Genomic DNA, 24,789 nt, shown 5'->3' with positions numbered 1-24,789 from the left:
CTTTTGGCAAACCTTGATGAAGATTATCTTTTGATAGTAATCATCATTGAATAGTTGAGCACAAACTAGAAGAAAACACTAAAGTTTTTGTAAGTTCTCTGGTTTGTGTCAATCTTGGAAAATATGAAGTATTTTCTTATAAAATTATTTTTCCATGATAATATATGCCCTAAATAATGTCTACACAAATTTTCATAATTTTTAAATTTTTGTAGATTTTTCTAGCGGTTTCTGAAGTTGACTGAAATGGAATTTCAGCAACTATCAGAACTCCAATCGATCACCCGATCGATTAGAGTGCCTCAATCGATCGGGTGATCAATTGGGAAGGCAAATCCCGCGAGCAGAAGCTCGCTAGATCGATCCACCGATCGATCCAGCTCTTCTAAATTGATCAGTGGATCGATTCAAGCTGGTTCAATCGATTGGAACCCAACTCCAATCGATCAAAGATGCTGATTTTGATTGGGAAAGCTTATTTTCAGCATTTTGAATCTATTTTAGTCTAGGTAACCATTCCTAACCCCTTAAAATACATTTGTATACATAAAAAGGGTGTTTTCATGTTGAAAACAAAGAAGGATTGGCTAAGGAAGACTAAATTGAAGTTTAGGTTGAGGTTTGATTCAAATTTTGAGCTTTTGAACCTCAAAACTTCTAAATTTGGGGTTTCCTAAAGGTTTAGGGATTCCAAGTCATTGTTGGTGCAATGACAGAAGGTACGCCCATTTCTTTAGGGGGAGGTACTCTTTAAAGACATGAAAATTATTTTTCATGACCCTTGGAAGGTGATTAACCTTCTTTCAAGTAAAATGCTCAAGGTTGAGCATTGGATTAAAATGGAGAATGGATATCTTCATTGTTTAAGTTATAAATGCTCAAGGTTGGGCATTTGTCTACATTGGGGGAAAATGTAGGGTTGATAATGAAGGGTATGGGACCTTCATTATCGTGTTGATCACAACGAGTGAAGTTGTGAACAACGATGAGCAACTCTTCAGGGGGAGAGTCTCAAAGGGGAGAATTTCCAACAAGTGAATTTGTTGATGTATGCCAATAGAGGGAGAATATAGAATTTAAGTTAGGTATGCATTATCTAGGAGGGAGTTTGCCTTCTTAGTAGGAAAATGTAGGGTTTAACTTATGCCTTCATTACCTAGTGGCATGAAGGAAGTTGAGGCTATGGGATTAGCCTAACTTAAATGAGGTATTGTCAAACATCAAAAAGGGGGAGATTGTTGGTGCAATATCCCTCGGGTCAAAGTTGACTTGGTTGACCAAACTTGAGTCTTGGTTTGGGTTTCAATGTTTGACAATACAAGACTTCGATGATATGGACAAGTGCAGGAGCAGTTGTTCATTTGGGGAGATTGTTTGGTGCAATTTCTCTCTGATCAGGGTTAGATCAGGTTGATTGAAGAAGAGTCAAGTAGGTCAAGGTTGGCCAGATACTTGACTGAGAAGTCCTAACTGGGATGTTAGGTAGAAGGAAAATTCTGATGAGTGAAGTCAGGTGAAAGACCTAGTGAGTGAAGCTAGGCAGATAGAAAATCCTAGTGAGTGAAGCTAGGTGAAAGACCTGGTGAGTGAAGCCAGACAGAAGTGAAAATCCTAGTGAGTGAAGCTAGGTGAAAGACCTGGTGAGTGAAGCCAGACAGAAGTAAAAATCCTAGTGAGTGAAGCTAGGTGAAAGACCTGGTGAGTGAAGCCAGGCAGAAGTAAAAATCCTAGTGAGTGAAGCTAGGTGAAAGACCTGGTGAGTGAAGTCAGGCAGAAGAGAAGCCCTAGTGAGTGAAGCTAGGCAGAAGGGAAGTCCTGGTGAGTGAAGTCAGGCACGGGGAAATCCAGATGGGTCAAGGTTGACCAGACATCTGGTAAAAGTCTAAGTAGGTCAAAGAAATTGACCGGATACTTGGCATGATGAGGAAAAGTCCAAGTAGGTCAAGGGAGTGACCAGATACTTGGCACGATGGAGAAAAGTCCAAGTGGGTCAAAGGGATTGACCAGACACTTTGTGAGAAAGTCTTAGCTGGTCAAGGGTGACCGGATGCTAGCTTTTATGTTTCAACAGGTCAAGGATTGACCGGATGTTTGTTTGGGGGCTTTGGGACTTGGTTTTGGACAAAAACCAGCATCTGGATCGATCAGCTGATCGATTGGATGCTTCCAATTCGATCAGCCAATCGATCAGGTGAGTCCCTGCGACAGAGCTCCTCCCAATCGATCAGCCGATCGATTGGGAAGAAATGTCGCGAGCACAGAATGCCTCTGGATCGATCAGGTGATCGATCCAGAGACCCCGATCGATCAGTGGATCGATCGGGGTGGCGCGTTTTGTCGCGATAAGCCCTGGATCGATCAACTGATCGATCCAGGCGAATTACTAGAGCACAGAGGCACTCTGGATCGATCCAACGATCGATCCAAAGTCTCCCCGATCGATTGGGAGTAATCCAATCAATCGGGATCCGACCGTTGGCGTCGTATTTGGCTGCAGGCGAGCGTTTCCTTCAGCAGAACTTTACCGATTCATCTCCGATCCTTACAGCATCTCCACAGCAACTCTTTAAGGGTCAGATCGCCAGTTCTTGAAGGATCTTGGAGAGACATCCAAGTCAAGAGGCGAGAACACAACAAGAAGAAAAGCTAGGGTTAGGGTTTTCATTGCTTATCTTGTAAGATATTTCTTGTATCTGTTTTCCCTTTGCTTTCTTCTTGTATAGAGAGATTGTATGACTTCTCCGCCTTTGGTAGTTACCATAAAGGAGGGCTATTCATAGTGGAGGGTGCGTGCGTGTGTGGATCCTTGGAATAGTCACCTCTTGTGAGGTGGATACCAAGTAAAATCCAGTTGTTAGCATTGTATGCTTTTGTTTATTGTATTTCCGCTGCATATCTCTGAAGAAACGAGCAACGCCGACGACAAGTACGCAAAGAGCTATTCACCCCCCTCTAGCTACTTTTCGGTCCCAACATATAGTAGATTTGGATTTTGTGGCAGCAATTCAAGAGTTTTTTCAAGAAGAGAAATTGCTTAAACAATGAAATCATACATTGACCACTTTAGTGCGAAAGGCAAATCATGCCCTGAGGGTATCAGATTATCGGCCTATCTCATGCTGCAATGTTTTCTACAAGGTAATATCAAACATCTTGGCAAGTCGATTAGCTTCGGTTTTGGACTTCTTATTAGATCCGGCTCAAGTGACGTTTGTGCAAGGAAGATCGATAGGAGACAATATTAATTTGACCCAATAACTCCTACGGAAGTATGCTCGAAAAAGAATATCGCCAAGGTGCATGATCAAGGTTGATTTGAAGAAGACATTTGACACGATAGATTGGAAATTTCTTATGGAGACACTCATTGATTTTGCTTTTCCCCAATGGTATTATGGATGAATTAGAGAATGTGTAACTACAACCTCTTATTCAATCTCCCTTAATGGAGGCATCTATGGATGCTTTAGAGGATGACGCTGTTTGAGGCAAGGTGATCCTTTATCTCCTCTCTTATTCGGTTTATGTACAGAAGTACTCTCAAGAAGACTGCAGGTTGCTTGTTCGACACTCTCATTTCACCATCTTCCTATGTGCAAAGATTTTGGCATCACTCATCTTGCTTACGCCGACGATTTGATATTGTTTGCTCGGACGGATGAAACCTCCATCAATGTGTTAGTGTGTTGTTTGGAACACTTTGGTTGTGAGGCGGGGCTAAAGGTCAATCCGTTGAAATCTCACATATATATGACTAGGGTTGATCTGGGGGTGAAGGGTCGGCTCCTACAGATAACTGGATTTCAAAAAGGAACCTTTTCATTCCGATATTTGAGTATTCCACTAGCGGCGGAGAAGTTGTGGATTGCCAACTATGACCCCTACTTGAGGCTATTATAAAGAAAATAAACTCTTGGCCAAAACATACATTATCATATGTGGGGTGACTGGTGAGATCGGTGCTATAAGGTATGGAATGTTACTGGCTCTCTTTGCTTTTTATACCTGAAGGAGTTATTGAAAAAATTAAAATAATATGCCAGATGTTTGTATGGTTTACTAAGATCCCTCCAATTGCATGGGACACTTTTTGTCTCCCTAAGCATGATGGTGGATATGACCTTCGAGATCTCAGCGCGTGGAATGAAGCTCTTTTAAGCAAAATCCTTTGAAAAATCCAATCAAAGATGGACTCACTTTGGGTGAGATGGGTTCATCATCACTATGTTAAAGGGGTTGATTTTTGGCAATGGAAGACCAAGGCTTTGGATTCGCCACTTATTAAGAGACTTGTGTAAATTCGGGACAAGATTCAAGTCACTATGAATGGAAATAGGGCAGCAAATATGAAGTTGATTGAGTAATTTGCGGTGAAGAAAAAGGGGTAGCAAATGCCTATGATTTCTTTAGACCGAGAGGGGCTTCAGTGACTTGGGGATCCTTTATTTAGAGGTCAGAAATCTTACCAAAGAATCAATTCATTGTTTGGCTGCTTGTATATGGGAAGTTACGAACGGCAGATAGGATGATCTATGAACCGAACAAGGAGTGTATGCTTTGCCGACAACAAGATGAGTCAAATGGGCACTTGTTCTTTGAATGCCCCATAACGTGTGAGCTATGGAGGAAGGTAAAGCCTTGGTTGGAGCTTTAACATGACTTCAGAACAATAAGGGAGTTGCTGCAAGTTTTCGGACAACATTATAAAGGAGGCAATCGCAAAACGAAGGCTCGATTTTTAACATGATTTATACTCTATGGGAAGTCAGTAATAGATGCAGATATGAGGGGATGACTCTAGACGTTGGGAGAATATTTCGCAAGATTCAAATCCACATTCATCGATTTTTGGACTTGACTTGATTGCATTGAGGTAATAGTGTCAGTTTCCTATTGCACGTTTTCGTCGTGTTTTTCCTTCAAAATTCAATGATTGAGCTGTTCGTGTGCTTCACTATATGATTCACCGTTTTTTCGTATTCTGTATTCACCATGCAAGACATGTGTCCATGGGATGCATTTCTATGGGAGTGTGGATGCATGTCCAAATGTGGACATGTGTCCATGGGATGGCACTTAATTATGGATTGGTAGTGAGCTATACGTTTTCTTTGTGGCATAAAAGGCGAATACACTCGTCCCCAGTGCCCCCGCCAACCCGTCCCAAGGTCAACACAGAGGAGGTAAATCACGGGCCCCAGACCTCATTATGGCAACACCTCATGTGTTAGCCACTAGACGAGCTATACGTTTTCTTGAATTGCAACAAAGTGGATTGTGTGGACATCATAATGGGTGACATGTGCCTATATGATGCATGAGTATAGGGGTGGATTAAGTATTGTTAGGAGTCTACCTCACTTGTAGAGGGTTGAGCTCCTAAATTTTGTATGCTTTGATGTGCGTTCTATATTTTGTACATATTCCATTGGGAGACATGGGAAAGGATGATGAATAGATCCATCATAATTAATTTATCTAGTCTGTAACAAACGGTTTACGGTAAAGACAGTGCTAAATCCGTTGATGGCTGGAGTTTTGCCAAAAAGTCTAAGAGGGTGAATAGATCCACCATAATGATCTATCTAGTCCGCAGCAAATGGCTCGTGGTAAGGACAACGTTAAATCCGTTGATGGCTGGGGCTTTGCTAAAAAACTCAAGAGGGTTCATAGATCTACCATAAAGATTTATCTAGTCCGCAACAAACGACTTACGGTAAAGACATGACAAATCCGTCGATAGCTGACCTTTTGCTAAAAGTGGGGCGATGATCTATGGCGGGATGCTTTGCAAGTGCTGTTTGGTTTTGATGAGTATTGTCCGTACTATCCAAGGTGAGCATGGTGTTCACTGTCCGTGTTTTGATGCTTCACCTACTGTCTATGTTTTTGGAAGCTTCAATTGCTGTCTGTGGTTCTTCATGCTTAAGTAACACTTGCTCTTCACGTTTTGATGGTGTTCGTGTTTTTATTTCCACACCTACTATTCACCAATTGTAGAACATATAAAGGTATTTGTGTGATGTGTGTGTGTGATTGGAGGTTGGTTTTATTTTGTTTATACATCATAATGGGTGAATTATGCCCATGTGATGTAAGATGTAGTGAGGATGATTATGTAAGTGAATTGAGTGATGAGCAAGGAGTTTCCCTCAACTATAGAGGAGAAACTCCTAACTATGCTGTATGATTTGATATTCGGTTTGAGAGTTTTTACCTTCAAATTAATTTCTATACATATATACCTAATTTCGTGAAATATTTTTTTATAGTTGTAAATTTATAGTCATCCTAAATCTTTATTTTTTTCCCAATAATGAAACCATTAATATAAATATATAATCAAAAGAAAAATAAAATATCTTATTTAAAAGTTGCTTAGTATAATTTTATAATATATATAAAAGATTAATACGAAGGAGATAATTCATGATGACTGAAAAAATAAGTGACATATAGGATGAATTTACATAGGTTATAAGGATTTACACCCTATCAGCCTTAAGGGTGCGTTTGGTTCGGAGTTATTCTTGATAACCTTGGTTATCCATCCAAGGTTATCAACAAAAACCTTGTTTGGTTTAGGTATTCGATGATTCCCAAGTAATGTTCTATGCCCGACACGTCAGCAAAAGGGTCATGCAGCCCGGAATCGGAAAACCTCAGAAAACTAAGGTTTTTGTTGATTCCGGGGTTAACGAATTTTTTTTACCAAAAATACCCTCCGATAAGAAAAAACATGAAAAAAAAAGAAAAATGTAAAAAAATATTAAAAAATGTAAAAAATAAAAAAATGTTTTAAAAAATTTAAAAATTTATTTTTTTAAAAAAATAAATAATTTTTAAAAACAAAAAAATAAAAATTTTAAAAATAAAAAATAAAAATTTTAAAAATAAAAAATAAAAAATAAAAATTTTAAAAATAAAAAATAAAAATTTTAAAAATAAAAAATAAAAATTTTAAAAATAAAAAATAAAAATTTTAAAAATGTTAAAAAAATTTAAAAATTTTAAAAAAGATTAAAAAAAATTTATAAAAATTTTAAAATTTAACATTTTTAAAAAATTTAAAAAATTTAAAAAAATTTATAAATTTTTTTTTTAAAAAAAAATTTTTTAAATAAAATAAATAAATAAAATTTAAAATTTAAAAAATGTAAAAAATTAAAAAATATAAATATAAATAATATAAAAATATAAAAACATTAAAAAATAAAAAAACACATAAAAAGTAAAAAAAAATATACAAGGAAAAAAAATAAAAAATAATAATAATAATAATAATAATATTATGTATAGTTGATTTTATAACTGAGGGTAATACGGTAAAATATTAAACTAGGGTATTCATTAAAACCTTCAACCAAACAAGTTTTTGTTGCATTACCTAAGTTGAACCAAACAACATTTGGTTATGTTTTATTCCCTATAACCTTGGTTATGTGATTACCTGGTAATCACATAACCAAGGTTATACATGATGACTTGAACCAAACGCACCCTAAGATTCGATCTCAAAATCTTATATGACAATCAACCTATCACTTACTAACTCAGCTAAGTCTATGAAATTGACAATATAATTAATAGCACCTTCCAATGGCCATCAATTTTGATTTTTTTTTTTATCAAAAATACATCGGTCCATGTAAATTATAAGTTTGATTAGTTTTGATTTTGATTAGTTTTGATTTTAATTTTAAACTTGGACGATTTGAGCAGACTTATCTCTATAATAATATTCATATCCTAGTAATTATAATATTTATGATTTCATAATTACTATGATGCGTAGTAAATTATTCATAAATATTCATGATATAATAATTATCGTTTTGTAATTATTTGAACATGGATTGTTATATTATATCAGTTATGAAATTATAATTACTTTAACATGAATTATTCGTTCACCTTATATCAAGAATCGTCCCTATCTATTATAGTAAATTCCGTTTGCAATAGTAGACTCTCCTGATTTTTACACACATATATATAAATAATAATTTAAATATTTAAATAATTAAAATATGAAAAATAAATAAAGTACTAATTATTTTAATTAAAAATAAAGCCTTAAATAAATCTCAACAAAAGCATAAAATTCATATGAGAATGAAGCATAAAGAACCGTCTCCGGTGCGGAGACGCTGGCGGTCGCTGCATCGATCTGTATCCTTCACCGTCTAATTGTGATTGAGCGGACCAGATTAAACATACAAACTGTTCATACCTCAACGTCGTCCCTAATTACATCGCAACACTCACCTTTTCACCATCCCTTTTTGGTGTCTCCAACTAAAACAGGTATCCAAACGCAGCTAGGGCGAGACCAAGCGGAGAAAGATTCCTTCTCGCCGTATCTGAAGATTCCGAAGGGGGAGAGGGCGTTTCCATGAGGAGCAACGGAGGAGAGGAATCCACGCGAAAGGACGTGACCTCCGGCGGCAGCGGCAGTGGTGCCGGAGGGATCCCCAGTCCTAATCCCGAATGGAGGTTCAACCAAACGCTCCGAAATGTTCAAGGGTTAGTGCCGTTTTCCCTCTCGATCCCGATCACTTTATGTTCCTTAACCAAATCTAGATCTCGGGTACCAATGTTAATAGTGGATGGAATTTGGTACATTTTTACTCTCAAGTAGTCGGTGTACTTGAAAAGTGTGGATCCTGAATGGTTATTGTGCTTTTTCCCTCTTCATTTTTATAGTTGAATTGGGGAATTGGTCTGGGTTGTGAATAAATTTCTTACTTGCTACTTGAGATATTAAGAAAGAGACTAGATTTCAGATCTGTTCATTTTAGTGGCTGGGTTTATGAGAAAATAGTTGCTTGATTGTTCCAATACTGTTTTTGTTTTGGATTTAGGACTTCGGTCACGACATTAGGGTGAAAATAGTCTATTTTGATTTTGAAATGTCTTGGCATTAATGTTTCGAGCACGTGGTCCACAAAGAATTCATTTTAACTGTGGGTTTATTAGGGCTACACTAGCCCAGATATAATGGGCTAACGATCATCATTCATAACATGCCTTGTTAATTTCCTTTGCGTATGGTTAATCAAGAATGGGTAGCATGTACTGCCATTCTTGCTACTACTTTCTGAAAGACCCGGGCTATTTTTTTTTAAACAAAAAACTAGTAAACAAATAAAAAAACCTTCTTTCAAATTTAAGTAATGAGGATCTTCTAAAGATAACTGGTACTTTTAATAATGTGTGACCTCTATATCGCCAAACTTTTGCTTCTCTGATGTCAAAGACCTATTATCTTCTCTGATGAACAGAAATGAAATTTGAACATTTGATCTTATAATTTTATAAATTTATATTACATATGTACTTCATTCAGGTTGCTGAAAGGTCGAAGTTTTCCTGGCAAAGTTTTGCTGACTCGGAAATCTGAGCCTCTAAATGCTCTAGCTTCACCTACACACTCTCGAGAAATGGAAAGAAGCTACTCCTCAAATGATCGTGGAAATGACCAAACAACCAATTCCTTTGAAGTAACTGAATCTTGTATATGGATGTTCTAGAATAACTTATCTCTTTACGGTCCATCGAGATGACCATTAAAGTAACACACTCCACAGGCTGAGGCTCAAAGTTCTGGAAGAGCGAACAATGCAAATCTACAGAAGACAAGTATATCATCATTGACCACTTCAAGTACACCACCTGATGCTCAAGGTTCTGTCACAGGAGCTAGAGCCACAGATTCTGCAAGAGTTGCAAAGTTTGGAAATGAACTTTCTAGACAAGCTGTTATACTAGGTGTAAATTTTTTCCCATTATTCTTTGCACCCTTTTGGTTTGTTTCCAATTTTCATATGCAAATTTATCTCACTAGCACTTTTGTGTTAATAATTAATTATGTTTTCCCCTACCTTTCCTGGTTTATTTTGCTTGCCCAATGTTTAACCTTTGATTTTGTATGCATATGTGAGTTCTTTTTATTAAAAAGTTAATAATGCCAACCATTTTAATTTTAAAGAGTTGTGATGCATGCGCCTAGATGAAATTTCCTTTATTGCGTCAATTTTGTAATGGGTTATGATATAATAGTAAATTTCTGTTTTAGCATAAACTAAATGATTTTTTTTTTGTTAAACTTGTGGTAAAACACTAAGTCATCGCCAATTTCATTTGAATGGATGCAAGTGAATTTGCATGTGTTAATGCATTTGTGCTATATCATTTACATATTGATTCTATGTAAGCTTGAAATTCTGCTTCATAAGTGTGCTGTAAGCGTGAGAATTCTGCCACAAACATGATTTCTCTTCCCTAAGATTGCTGGTAAAATAGTATTGTTTTATGGAACTATATTACATATTCCATCAGATTATTTTCTTTTATCTCTTTCTACCATCATCGAAGTAACTTCTAAAGTGAGCATGAATATTGGTCATGTCATGCTCCAAGCCAAGGCATGTGCAAGACGTATGCCTATAAGAACAACAAATAAATGTATGGCATTAATAACATACAAATCAGTGAGAGCACAATTAAATAAATCTAATGAATCAAGAGTTATTAGCTCGCTAAGCCCACTCCTGCCACCACCTACAGAACTTGCCCCTTCCCTTATCCAAACATAGTTTGCCAGTCTCTTCTTGTTTGCTATTGTCTTGTTTGTTTTGTTTGTTGGACTGGTTTGGATGGGCTGGGCCTTATAGATCATTTGCTATTTTGGCTTTAATATATGCATCCTTATTTACCTTGATTATTTATTTATTTTCTTGGTAATGATGTTTTTTTAACCCATGCTACATAGACACCATACACTATGTTGGCCACCTGAATACTTTCTCCATTTTAGGACTTTGATCTTGGTAAGACATATTTCTGCTGGTTTACGACTCACTCTGTCATGGAACTGACAGCTTTTGAGCTTGCTATGTGATTAACTTTGTTGAGGGTATGGTCTAAGGAAGATAATGGTTAACCAATTGTTCATTAAGGTAGGGTTTAAGGATCTTGTTTTCCTTGCTGTAGGCAGAACATTTTTACTTATCTTTTTGTGGTTAGTTCTTATAAATAAATTTCACTCTTAGCTACCTTTAGTGTGGCCGAACTTGTATGCTTGAGGTTTTGCTTAGATGAATTTAAGATACAATGCATTTTCTTTAATTTGAAGTATTAATATATGAACTTAAAATGAAGAAGAAAGATGAATTGTATTAGGTGTTGGATAAATTCATTGCAGTAGTGCAACTCTGAAGTCATTTAGCAATGAGCATTACCCTTGAGTGTATGAGTTTGTAAAGTTATTGCATATATGCAGAAAAGCTACGTGAGTTATCTTGGAGTGGTGTACCACCATATATGCGACCTAATATATGGAGACTTCTTCTGGTAACCCTTCAACTTTTTCAAGTTTTATTATAACTTTGCTTATTAATATTCAATATAATTCTAAAATAGAATCCTGATTTTATCAAGGGAATACATATTTTTTTAGTTTCTATTTCAAAACAGATAACTTTTTTGAACATTTAAAAAGATTATTCTAATCCCTCTGCTATGTATCATTCCTCCTTCGTGTTATTTGAATGCTGTTCTTTTGATAGAAAGTAACTAAACTCTGTTGTTAAATCAGCAGTCCTTATGGTGCACTTCTTGTTAATTCTTGCTTATTTATATACAATATATTGTTACTAGCCATCTCCTGGCTATTTAATTCTCTTGTAAGATTTTAGAAATGATCAATCTTTCCCATTAATTTTCTTTTTAACCTTGTTCTTGGACCTTGCATTAGCAACTCAGAATAGTTTGATCTTTCTGAAATAGAGACAGCTAAGATTTATAATACAAGTTTATCAAACTAGAATGGATAATGACACCTAGAAAGAATGAGTCTGCCATTAAGTTTTTTCATCTTGTGTAATTGATGTTCAAAGATGTAAAAGTAATTTAAGATAATTTAAGAAAATTTCAATAATGCTAGATGTTTGGCACTATATGTGTTTCTTGTCTCTGGTAACTAATTAAAATGAACAAAGAACTTTAGAACTAAATATTTATGCAAGTGATCAAATTTTGCACACGTTTCATGTGATCAACTCAACTATAAGAAATAGAATTAGAGGAGAAAAGACTAAGAGAAAGAATGGAGTGAATCGGTAGTATTATGAAGTACTCATTTTTGGGAGCTCAAGTTTAGGCCTTTATCATGCCTTTTGGCCTCTTGTGGCATATCCTCTGGAAACTACACTCTTAATCAAAGAGAAATCAACTCACTCCTATGTTCTTTACCTTGATTTCTATTATTGGATTAGGCCAAGATTCACTTGGTTCCTTAATGTATATCATGCACTTACAGGCCGTCAGCAGTCCTAAATTTTCACATATTGTAGACTTGAAAAGCTTTGTTTTGTTGTATGAAACTTTTCATGTTCATTGATCTGCTATAAGCATATCATCATTCTTCAAAATATGTGAATTTAAGCATCATCTGAAAACAGGGATATGCACCACCCAATTCAGATAGAAGGGAGGGAGTTTTGGCTAGAAAGAGACTTGAGTATGTTGAATGTGTCGCACAGTATTATGACATTCCTGACTCTGAACGGTCAGATGATGAGATCAACATGCTTCGCCAGGTTTTTCATTCAATTTTATTTGATGTTTTAGGATATGGTTATCAGGCTGTTTGCATTCATATTCTAAATTTGTATATTCTTTATTAACAGATCTCTGTTGACTGCCCAAGGACAGTTCCTGATGTCACTTTCTTCCAGCATGCTCAAATTCAGAAATCCTTGGAACGCATTCTTTATACATGGTTAGATTTAATGATTGATTATTTTGTCCAAAGTTGGAATTAAGTTCAACATTCTTTCCTTTTGTGTAATCACAACATTCTTGGGAACTTGTACATATTGTTTCAGCCAAGTTTCTCTCATGTTTAGTTGTATTTAATTGTTTATGAACAGCAACTATTATTTATTTCATTGTACACATTAGCCTACCATATCCATCACCACAGAATTCATCTCCCTGTATTAAATTTCATATACCGTTATTTTCGGCCAACATTTTTATTGATAAACCCTAGTTACCCAATAGTTGTTTTATAAAAATCTGACCTATCGGGTGCATGCCAATCACATAAAAGCTGAAAACCCCTCATCAATTGACATATTTTATTCTGTTAACAATTGTACCTTTTCAACTTCATCTTACTGGGTAATATAATAAAAAATCTATTAAATTTTTCCTAATGAGGAAGTTTTGTCCATTATTTCAACTACTCATGGTTTTCCTCTTCATTTTGCTAAAAATAGGTCGTATAATATCATAATGCAACTTCAGGATTAATTTCAACTAACTGATATAAAAATTTATTGATCAAGAATATCATACTCCATGGTAATATATCTTGAATATGCTGCCAGGTTTATTTAATACTAATCAGGATTAATTCCAATTATCTATTCAAAGGACCTTCTTAATGAAGAATATCTTGAAAATGTTTATCTGTTCATCTAATACTATTGTGAATTGTAGTGTAAAGACTTAATTTGACTCTAATACACTTTTTGGTAATGAAACTAGTAGCTAGACTAGCATACATATCATTTATCATGTTACTTTCAACTAGTAGATGTTCCTCTTTTTAACAGCTGGAAAAACTCTGCAGTGACTACATTCTCCAATGGATTGTATGTTAGTGGAAAATTCTGAGCCCATTATAATCACATCGAATGAAATTCAAGTGCGCAACATGAGCAGGGGCTGTGTGCCTCAGCAAATGATCTCATAGATCTGCATGCATTGTGCCTCAGTGAATGATCTCACGAGATTGTGAGAAAGAAAAAGCCATTTGGATAGATAAAAATTTAATTAGATATGATTGAATGTTTATAAGAATGAGAGGGCAGCTTTTTCATAAGTCTTATGACGACTCTTCTCCTAAGATTGGTGTCAAAACTTTCATTAATTCTTTATTCAGATTATTCCACATTTTAAGACCAGATATTAACCTCTCAACTTAGGGTGTGTTATTTGAGAGGAAGGGATCCCAAGTGGAGGTAAAGGGAAGGGGAAAGTGGTTACTTTGTCTGATTTGATAGAAGAAACAAAAACAAGGAGAAGGGAGCAATTTAGAGCTCCTTTCTCCACTTATAGTTCTGTCCAAAAGTGCATGTAAGAGGAGAGGAAGAGGGGAAAAGTGGCGAAAACAAGGGAAACTCGTCTCTATGTTCTTTCCCAGAGTTTATCACGAAAAGGTTGTGATGTTATTTTTGCTCTTGGGAGTTTTGTTTTATATGGTGAAAGTGAATGTTTTTATGGGCTTTTTAAACTCCTCTTCTCATATATATTATTCTGTCAGAAGTGCACTAAAAATAAGTTTGTAATTGCTCCCCAGGGCTATTCGTCACCCAGCAAGTGGATATGTTCAAGGAATAAATGATCTTGTCACACCATTTTTGATAGTGTTCTTATCTGAACATCTAAATGGCAGCATGGAGAGCTGGTCAATTTCGGATCTTTCGCCTCAGATAATATCCAATATTGAAGCTGATTGCTATTGGTGCCTCTCAAAGTTGCTTGATGGCATGCAAGATCATTACACATTTGCTCAACCAGGAATTCAGCGGCTTGTTTTCAGATTGCGAGAACTGGTTCGTCGCATCGATGGTAATTCCGGCCATTTTGCTTTTTATTATACCACAATTTAGTCTTATATCTTATTCTCATTCTTGGATGCCGATCTAAGTTTCTGTGATTTCATTACTTCTCTTTCAACTAATAATCTTGCCAAAAGGAAGTATAATTGTAACTTGATCAGCAGCTGTGCGCTTCAGTTAATCTCAGAGAATTCTTTTACCTTCACTGTAGATATTTCTTTGTTTTTGGAATTTGAAATGTTCATGTCCTGATGGTTGACCTTTCATGTTTGGTGCTAGAACCTGTATCAAGACACATGGAAGAGGAAGGGCTTGAGTTCCTTCAATTTGCTTTTCGGTGGTTCAATTGTCTCTTAATTCGTGAGGTTAGCTTTGTATTAAAGTCTCTGTCTTTGATGAATATATGATCATTTAAGTTGCTAATTAAGATTCATAACTTTCTAGATCCCTTTCCACCTTGTTACCCGTCTGTGGGATACTTATCTTGCTGAAGGAGATTCATTGCCAGATTTCCTTGTGTACATATCTGCAAGTTTGCTTCTAACAGTAAGTTTAAGTCTTGCTGGGTTCATCTGAATGTTAACTACATATGTTAATTAGATTCAACATGAGTTTCATAATCCTTTGAGTACCATCTTCCTAGTGACAATAAAATCGCATCTAGCACAATCTTGAACATCTACTATTCCCGTTGTTTTAATATTTCATCATCACGAGTAGAACAAAGCAGAAACATACACTGAAGTAAAGTTGACTCCACTGGGAATACTCTTGAGATGCAATCTTTTTTACTTTCAGATCTTTAACATTCATTCATCTAAAAAGATCAAAGCCGATTCTTCTGATTGTGTCCCGGTAGGCAAGTCGGTTATCCACCTCATTCTAGCTGCTTCATTTGATAATTGCATATGAACTCTGTTTTTCTCCTACTTCATTGGTGTTGAGCTTTGGATGTAATTTTTTTTTAACTAATGAAGAAGACAGGAATGACCAGGTCAACTAAGAAAAGTCTCATGCTTCATTGGTGTTTCTAACTCGATTATCCCTGATTCGGCTTTTAACTGTGTATTATATTGTTTGTTGGACAACATAGAACTGCGAATTCTGAAAGCGCCATTTGAATGTTGTAGTGGTCAGAAAAGCTTCAAAAGTTTGACTTCCAAGAAATGGTGATGTTCCTTCAACACCTTCCCACAGAAGACTGGACTCACGATGAGCTCGAGATGGTGCTCTCAAGGGCTTTCATGTGGCACACCATGTTCAGCAGCTCCCCGAGCCATCTAGCCAGCTAGAACAATCATTCTTCTCGCCTCACTATAAATTTCCTCCATTTGTTTTTAATATTTCAGTGGTATTGTTTCCCACCATTTTTCTTTTCCTCCTGTCTTTCCTACTGTGTCATGTTTGAGTGATTATTAAGTTTTAGTCTGCTCTTGTATTTTCGATGTTCTGGACTTGTAAATTTTCCAATCAAAATCACTTGTATGTAAAATTTGACAAACTCAAAGTTACATGACGAAACATCATTCTGCGTTCATGGTCAATTTCGAGTTTATTCTTGCATTATTTTTTTAATGCAAATTTTATCTTGCATTTTCGGTCACCTATTTTAGTTTGTTTTTATGCAGTTTGATTGAAATAAACATCTAATTAAATTATATTTTTTAATTATTTTATTTTATCGAAAATTGAATTTGGAACTTTGTCAGAGGGAACTATAAAAATTTAATTAGATTTTAACTATTTTTTTAAATGCATTTGTCATTATATTTTAATGGCTAAGCTGTACGTCAATCTAAACTAAAATATTTTTTATTTTTTTATAATTCAAATATTTAATTTTGTAATAATTAATCTGGTCTGATGAAACTGTAAATCGAGAAATGCAGATAGAAACTCATCCAAACGATTAGGTTTTAGAAGAAAATCTCTGTGCAACCATTTCTAATTCAATCAAACAAGAATGGCTTATACACTTAATAAGTTAAGATAAACTTTATCAATTTTAATTAATTTATCAAAAACATTCAAAAAAATAATAATTTTAACATAAACTCTATTAAAAAATTTAAATTTATGAGAATGTAAATTTATCCAAAATCTAGAAGATCTATCCAAACAATTTATCAAAAAAAAAAAATTGAAATCTTTTCGTCCTCACGGTTTGTTTGATTTCTCTAGCACTCGTTAAAAAGACAGGCGAACATAAATAAGAAACTTAAAAACAAAGATTCCTCCATAGCCAAGGCGGGCCACAATGAAATTAGCTTGCTTCACACCATTTGATCAAACGCAAAATATCGTATACAAATTGTTACACATGTTTAAACAACTCAATCAGCTCATATGCATACAAAGATCACTCATTTTATAACTAGTAAAAAAGAAAACATTCAAATATAATATTGATTAGATAACAAATAGATCATTTTACATGAATTCTTCTCTCGGACCATTGTGCTTGATTCCCCGTAACATCAACTCTCTCGACTGTTGCTAATCACATTTCCGAACCAAGAACACAAAAAAGAAGAAGAGAAGAAGCCACGAGTGTGTTTTTAAGTGCAAGAGTGCATACCAAGCTGAATGTCTTGTATATTTATAGGCACAGCCCATACATAACAATTAATTGATTGGATTTAGAGAATATCTGTAGGGGTAGGTCAGTTAGTAATGAGTCTGGTGGTAATTAATTAACTAAATCTTTTTTTGCAATTTTTTTGAAGACAAAAAAGGGAATGGTGTGGTCAAAAGTCAAAAGGAATGTTGATTAGTAATTGGCAAGCATGCAGTGTAGGGCTAGACTTTGATCTTTTACTAAAGCTACCACATGCCATGTTTGCATTGCCAAAACCTACTGTTTGTTCAAAAGAGGAGGGGGAAAAGAAGAGTGGTGGTGGCCTAGAAGAGACATAAACTCAACTTGGTCAGTTGGGTTCAGTTGATTTGTCGAAAACCGATCATTAGCTTGCTTGCCTAGATGAACTCCGGGTTTAAGATGTGCACTTAGTTGACTAATATAAGTTTGACGATAAAGTTGGCTTTGAAAGAAAGAAAAAAAAAGTTAACGCATGCTTGAAATGGAAGGGATAGGGAGTGGTGCTTGCATTTGAAGCTACCACCTACAGTGAAAATGTTTCCGGCAATTGAAGAATTTATGCATTTAGAATAAAATATCTATAGAAATGGAAGGAAATTGGAAAAATTAAACCTAAACAATGAAATTTTAACTTAATGATGTGATAATGATACAATGCAAAGATGATTTTGTCATTAGTCATAGGGATTCCATGGTGCAATTTCCACATGCATTTGCTTTCAAATTTTGAATAAACAGAGCAAAAAATGATCTGTTAGAAAAATAACATAAAGAGATTTATTTTACCTCATTAGGTTTAAGGTCATGATGAAGAATTTGCTCCTTCGCCATGTTCTGCAGTGTTGCAACCTAAAGAGAGTACAGAAAAATAGATGATATATTATATGAATCGTGTAAATGTTCAAATTTTTTTTTCACATTAATTACAGTATAAAAAAGAAGTCGTTAGTTGCCCAATCACAGGAGCAATCATCCAGTTATAGCTTGAACTACTCGACCAAGAACAAAAAGAAGCTTGTAAATTTGTAGCTTCCTGCCCAGACCACAACTACTCCAGATCATATGTTGTTGTGATCTTTGTTTGTTGCGGTCTCACTTAACTGAAAAGGTTAACTTCCCTTAAATTAGGTCACAACTTCTGTTCTGTCGAATGTATGAACAAAGCAGGTCAATTCTTCCCAGTGAAGACAATTGTTTTACCAAGCACGAAAAGAATGAGGGATAGCTCGAGGAAGAAGATGGTATTGAGCAACACTCGGTCAACTGTCCATCCAAAGATTGTGATGCCCCCGGGGTTCGATTGTAGATATGTAACTGTAAGGGCAAAAGGAAAGAAAGATAAAAACATGCAATAAAGAAATGGAAAATAACTTGTGAGAATATCAGACATGAGATAAATAACAGCCTAGAGTAAAAAGGAAAACTACGGATAGGGAGGCCAGGAATAAAATGGGTTAACTAAAGATGATACTTCAACCAGAGTGATCTCAGAGATTTAATTCCTAATCTAAATTTAGATCACGCATGGACTATTTTTTTTAGCTAAAATTTTATATATCCCTATCAAATATTTCCTATTAGGATATATAGTCCAAGTAAACTTGCAGGAAAACAATTACCTCTTTCTCTTTTTAGATAAGATCACCTTTCCATGCACCATTTATTTCTTTTACAATGAATCTAGCAGCTTATCAAGTAAGAAGCATTCAAGAAATACCAAAGCAAGACAGGATTTGTATATTTGTAGGTAATGTACATGGCATCTTTACTTCATAAATTAACATGAGGTAGAGTTGAACAAGAAGAATATTAAGAACTAAGGGCATTTTTGTTGCTGCAAATAGAAATAGCATATCTATTTGTAAGAAAAGGTAAAGTTACATACCAAGGGCTTGCCGCCTCTGGAATGAGAACATAGAAGAAGTAAACTGAGAAGTATTTTGCATTAGCATATCTTCAAAAGATTCCAAGTCACTTTCTGAATTATCCATTACTGATGAACTTTCAGGAATAACCTCCACATTCCCAGCACTATTTGTATTTTGCATTTGAGAACCAGTAGGAGAGCATGTTATATAAGCGTGCCATCGGCTGGCTAATGATGCAATGCCTTGAGCCCTATGAGAAATTTTAGAAGCAGCATTTAAACAAAGAATTACAACAACCACCTGAACAACTGATGACACCTGACAGTATGAAAATTTGAAAAGTAAGAAGAATTAAGTTCCAGAAGCACCTAGAACCTATTTAGAACTTGAGTGTTCACATAAACTCACAGCAATATCTCCAGCGTTAGCAAAGTTGATGTTTCCACTGTATCCAGTAGTCTGAAAGAGTGTAACAAACTGACTTGAAGTAACGAACAAGAAAAGTAGCAGCAGGAATATGCGGAATCTATGACTGATTTTGGAAAGATAAAATCGTAAGCGCGTGTGTTCCTCCAAGTGCGTAACAGGATCTACATCCCTTTCAAAAACCTTACCATAGTCTTCAAAGTGAATAATTTGCAAATTACAAACTAGATTAAACAACAAAGTAGCCGATAAAAGCACTGCTGTTAAATAGAGCCACGACAATATTGAGGCTAAGAAAACCACAACAGCTCTCCATGTGGACTCATGTAAGATGAACATACAACGGACAATTTCACGAGCAATCTTCACAAGAGAGCAGGGCAGTATCCACCAAAGAAGCAAATGGAAGAAGTCCTGTCATTTGATATGCAGTGAAATTATCAGTTTATGCAAAAGAAGGTAATAAATTCACTATTGTTGTAAACCTAACACATTACTACTCCAGAGTTTGAGGATATAATAAAGCTTGAATAATAACTCACTATTTTAGTAGCTAAAGAATTCTTTAACAGAAAGTAAATATCAAAGAAAAAATTCTGTTGAATGTGAATAGTTAAAATTGGTGGAGCACCTTGGTATTTAGTTCAATGCCCCTGTAAAAGATTGAAAATTGGCCTAGTTTTACAAAAATCAATACTAGCTTAAGAAGGAGAATCTCAGCTAGAAGATCCTCCTACACTGAAATTAGTGAATAGAAATTATGCATTCAATCGAACTAAAAAGGGCAGCCAGTGTACGAAGCTCTGACAGTGTAGGGTCTCCGAGGAAGGGTTTATTGTATCCAGCCTTACCCTGTTTTGCAAGAGGTTGTTTCAGTGCATGACTCGAACCCGTGACCTTCAGGTCAGACGAGAGCAACTTTACCGTTGTGCCAAAACTCTCCTTCCTATTCGATCGAACTAATAGGAAGAATTGTATCTCTAGTTTGCAAAATCGCATCGATCTAATATTACACGAGTTAAGGTCGTTTTCACAATAGAGGGACCAGAGATGGTTAATGAACTGAGACAGCACAAATTCAAGAAATGGTTTTGTTTGTCCCTTCAAATTTTAGTTTCATCCATATTACAAGTTCACAATACAATAATAAACGTCAACATAAAGGAAGCCTGTATGTCCATAAAACCATCGATGTTCTTCCCATGAATTTCGTTTTAGTTCAACTCTATTGCTTTACTCATCCCATTATCCTCTTGACAAGTATATCATCAGTGCTACTAAACTCTAAATCGACCTGCAAGTTCTAGTCCCCAAAGGTGTCAAATACCTTAAGCTTAATGGTTCAGACTGATAACCTAATTGCAGTAGAAAACAGGCACCTTAGTTTGCTTTCATAGTTCAAACGCCTTCTTCTTTTTTAACTTCACGACTAGGCTATTTGCACTCGAGAGGTAGCTCATAGATACAATATCACCGACCCTTCATAAAGATGGGAGAAAATGGACGAATTAAATGCAAAAGGTAGACTTCGACCTGTATCTTAGAGATATATTTCTCCTGTAACCTCACAACATAGCCGTGGTGCTGGTCCACGAAAAGGAACTTCCGCATACCATACTTGAGCAGGTTCCGCGAGATGGTCACAAGCGAAACAGCCGCCAGAGACGTCTCCGACACCGTAACGCAGAGATCGAACTGCTGCACCTCGTATTCTTCGCAGCCGGACCGCGAGCATCGGGAGAGCAAGATCGCGGCGGTAGGCACGGCGACGCCGAGGAAGAGGAAGGCGACGCAGGATGCCGCGAAGAGGCCGAGCGAGGAGGAGGTCGGAAAGCCGAGAGAGGACAGGAGTACCTCTAGGCGACGGAGGGCGGCATCCAGATCCCTCTCGCCGCATCTGTAAGGCACAAGCGGTGCTTCGCCATCCCCTTCCATGTGTGGAGCAAGGATATAGAGCGACTAGAGGAAGAGGAGGAGGAGCAGCAGCAGCAGCAGAGAGCTATGGCTTCGCCTAGAGGCGTCGTGGTGGCAGAAGAATGAAGCCGCCGCCGACGAGCCCGCCGACGAGCACGGTCCTCAGTTCCCGAACCGGTTTATTAACACTTCAGCCTTCAGCCTTCAGCCTTCAGCCTTCAGCCTTCAAACTTAAAACAAATTTAGGTGCCGTTCTCTCCTAAGAATGAATTGGAATGGGAATGATATTATAGTATTATGGAATGGAAATAAGTATGAGTTTGGTATCATTCTTAAAAATAATATTTGGTTAGTTGAATATTTTAAATAGGAATGAACCTAAATTCTCTTTTTTATCCTTAGAGAAAATAAGAGAAAAAATTAGATGGAAGAGAAAATTGAATGTGAAAGAAACATATGATGAGAGAAAATAAAAAGAGAGTGTGTGATAGGAGAAATTGATAAGAGAAAAAGTACGAAGAGAGAGAGAGTGATGAGAGAGAAAGAGTGATAGAAAAAAATGAAGAGAGAAAAAATGTGATGAGACAAAATGAGAGATTAAGGAGAGAAAGTATGATGAGAAAATGTGATGAGAGAGAAAGTGTGATGGGAAAAATAAATAGAGAGAAAGTGTGATGAGAGAAAATTGGAAGAGAGTGTGATGGAATAGAATGAAGAGAGAGAAAGTGTGATAAGAGAAAATATGGAGAGAGAGTATGGTAAGAGAGATTGAGAAGAGAGAAAATATGATAAAAGAGAAGTATGATGGAAAAATAAGGAGAGAATGAAGAGAGAGAAAATAATTAGAGAGTGTATGATGAGAGAGAATATAAAGAGAAAATGACAGAGAATCCGTGATGAGAGAGAATGAGGAGAGAGTGTGTGATGAAATAAAATGAAGAGAGAGAAAGTGTGATGAGAGGGAATATGGAGAGAGAGTATGGTAAGAGAGATTGAGGAGAGAGAAAATATGATGAGAGAGAAAGTATGATGAAAAAATGTGAAGAAAATGAAAAGAGAGAAAATAATGAGAGAGAGTGTGTGATGAAAGATAATATAAAGAGAAAATGATAGAGAATGTGTGATAAGAGAGAATATGGAGAGAGAAAGTATGTTGAGAGAGAAAATGTGATGATAGAATGAGGAGAAAGAAAATATGATGAGAGAGAACAAGGAGAGAGAGTGAAATGAAAGAAAAATTTAACAAATATATTAAGGGTATTTTCGTCTAAACTTAATTCTTATTCTCATTCTGATCCGGTAGTAAGAGCGGGCCCCCCTTCTTGCAAAGTCAACGCCAAGTGAAAGTCACCGGAGCAGCCGCCCATCCGAGGAGAGTGTGGTCCGACCGGACGGACGACCGTAGACGGCCGGCCCGATCGGACTACCGGCCGGCCGATGGAATCGGGGTTCCGACGCTCAGTTAAAAAGGTCACAGACCGAGCTGACCTTTTGACCGGCCACAGTCATAAAGCGCCCCTGTTTATTAGTCTCCACAAAGCACAGGTAAACCACTGTGTATGTCCGGTCGGATGATGAGGGATCTGTCCGCTCGGACGACAAGTTTGGAGCAAGGAAAAAGACCCGAGGATTTCTCCTCTGACAACCGGTAGGTTTCACGTGTGTGTCATGCTCCAAATCTTGTGACAGGGGATTCTGCTGTCCCATCGAGGGCATGCTTTGACTATAGCGATATGGGTCAGGTACGTTTTCTGACAACCACATACCTAGGAAAGGACAGGTGAGCTTTCTGACAGCCGCATACCTAGGAAAGGACAGAAGACACGTATGCACCTAGGTACGTATGCCCAGACCCTTCATAGCTCTATATAAAGAACCTCAGGTTTCGCCGGTGAGGTACGTATTCTGAGATTTGGGAAGCCACTTTGTTCATCGTAGCTTACCTGACTTGAGCGTCGGAGGGCCGTCGCCGGGACACCCCTCCCGGCTCGGTTTTGCTGCAGGTTCACCGGAGCACTCGAGGATCCAGCAGGGAGCGCCGCATCCCCAGCGTTCGTTGACTCTTGGTTCGAACAGGATCCATCAAAACCCAAGGGAGCGGGTGAGTTTCATCTATACCTAAATTTTTTGATTTCATTCCAAAATCTTAATTCCATTCCCATCAACCAAACATAAGATTTAAAAATAAATTCATTCCCTCATTCCCAAACCTCTAAACCAAACGCCCCCTTACAATTTAGGATTTCTCACTTTTTGAAAACAACCTCATAAACCTCTTGTAAAAAGAAGATAATGGCTTCAGCCTTCAATAATTTATTCACATCTGAATTAATGGGTTCTCTTCACAAGTGTTATGTTGATGCCTTATTTTTTCATGTAGCTTGAGCTCTTTTATTTACTTTTTGTTTCTGATAGTTTATTTTAATGGTAAAAAGTGATTCATTCCTCTCAATATCTTTGTCAGTCTATTTTTAAATCAACACGAAAAAAAATAAATCAGTCCATTTTTAAATCAACAGAAAAAAAAAATAAATCATACGTGACTATTAATCTTGGACAATTAAATAACATATAAGCAGAGATAAATCAATGTTTTTTCCCACTCAGCTGACAAGGGAACACCGAAAAGGAGAAGACATTATTTCAGTGGGTTGTTGAGAGATTTGTTCTTCAGGTGTTTCTAATTAAATGTATTTCCGTCTAATCTTAGCACAAGAAAAATACTGCCCACGGATGCATCCAAGCTCATTTCTAATCTAGCAAAAGTCTGCTTTAATTCTCACAAGCAGGACGCATCTACAGTTGGTGGATTATTAACGGGCGAAATGTGAGGTCGAGTTCAAAATTAATCGGATTGTAAATATGTACAAAAATCATAAATATTTCTTGAAAAATTATAACAAATGTAATTTTGATATAATATATATATTTGTCTCTTTCTAAATCCTGAAGTTCCTGTATTTTGTATGCTGCAATCTTTGCGTTTTTATAATTTTGAACAGTACAGCTCATATCTCATCTAAAAAAAGCCAAATTTTAAAATGAAATTTTGATATAACATTTTTTCTTCTGGAAAATTTCCCCTCCTGAGGGGAAAAAAGCAATTCACATGCAATGACGCTGCATCTAGACCTAATAAACTAAACTATCGACGATGCCTAAAATGTGGACTTTTTAAAAAAAAAATATTTAAAAATTATAAATTTATAAAAAAAATTAATAATCGAAACCGATTCGTTGACCCAGCTATTGAATTCGATCGAGTCTAAATATAATTATACGTTTTACTTTATTTTATATGTTTAATAATAACTTTTATTTTATATATATATATATATATATATATTAA

The 24,789-nt window shown here is 36.2% G+C and overlaps 2 protein-coding genes across 2 annotated transcripts; one reads left to right on the top strand and one right to left on the bottom strand.

Moving 5' to 3' along the window:
• The first annotated feature begins 8,260 nt into the window (after positions 1-8,260).
• LOC121981998 (GTPase-activating protein GYP1-like) lies at positions 8,261-16,177 on the top strand. Its single transcript, XM_042534835.1, has 10 exons — positions 8,261-8,526; positions 9,350-9,503; positions 9,591-9,771; positions 11,285-11,355; positions 12,465-12,602; positions 12,693-12,784; positions 14,372-14,643; positions 14,913-14,998; positions 15,078-15,179; positions 15,764-16,177. Exons 1-10 carry the CDS (start codon positions 8,396-8,398, stop codon positions 15,923-15,925), a joined length of 1,389 nt encoding a protein of 462 aa, XP_042390769.1. The 5' UTR covers positions 8,261-8,395; the 3' UTR covers positions 15,926-16,177.
• Positions 16,178-16,891: 714 nt separating this feature from the next.
• LOC121981997 lies at positions 16,892-21,686 on the bottom strand. Its single transcript, XM_042534834.1, has 4 exons — positions 21,060-21,686; positions 19,509-19,940; positions 19,118-19,418; positions 16,892-18,546 (listed from the first exon to the last, which is right to left on the bottom strand). The coding sequence occupies exons 1-4, from the start codon at positions 21,459-21,461 to the stop codon at positions 18,401-18,403; spliced, it is 1,281 nt and encodes a 426-aa protein (XP_042390768.1). The 5' UTR covers positions 21,462-21,686; the 3' UTR covers positions 16,892-18,400.
• Between the last annotated feature and the right edge of the window lie 3,103 nt (positions 21,687-24,789).

This window comes from Zingiber officinale, chromosome 5A, assembly GCF_018446385.1.
Source record: "Zingiber officinale cultivar Zhangliang chromosome 5A, Zo_v1.1, whole genome shotgun sequence".
Taxonomy (NCBI): domain Eukaryota; kingdom Viridiplantae; phylum Streptophyta; class Magnoliopsida; order Zingiberales; family Zingiberaceae; genus Zingiber; species Zingiber officinale.
This window is presented reverse-complemented; position numbering and strand designations above follow the sequence as displayed.

Excerpts from the sequence above, each read along its gene's own strand:
- LOC121981997 (XM_042534834.1), bottom strand. The coding sequence starts at position 21,461 with ATGGAAGGGGATGGCGAAGCACCGCTTGTGCCTTACAGATGCGGCGAG. Across the intron at positions 19,419-19,508 it reads CTAACGCTGGAGATATTGCT|GTGTCATCAGTTGTTCAGGT; the intron begins GTGAGTTTATGT and ends TCATACTGTCAG. Across the intron at positions 18,547-19,117 it reads CCAGAGGCGGCAAGCCCTTG|TTACATATCTACAATCGAAC; the intron begins GTATGTAACTTT and ends TTGCCCTTACAG.
- LOC121981998 (XM_042534835.1), top strand. The coding sequence starts at position 8,396 with ATGAGGAGCAACGGAGGAGAGGAATCCACGCGAAAGGACGTGACCTCC. Across the intron at positions 8,527-9,349 it reads ACGCTCCGAAATGTTCAAGG|GTTGCTGAAAGGTCGAAGTT; the intron begins GTTAGTGCCGTT and ends TACTTCATTCAG. Across the intron at positions 11,356-12,464 it reads ATATATGGAGACTTCTTCTG|GGATATGCACCACCCAATTC; the intron begins GTAACCCTTCAA and ends ATCTGAAAACAG.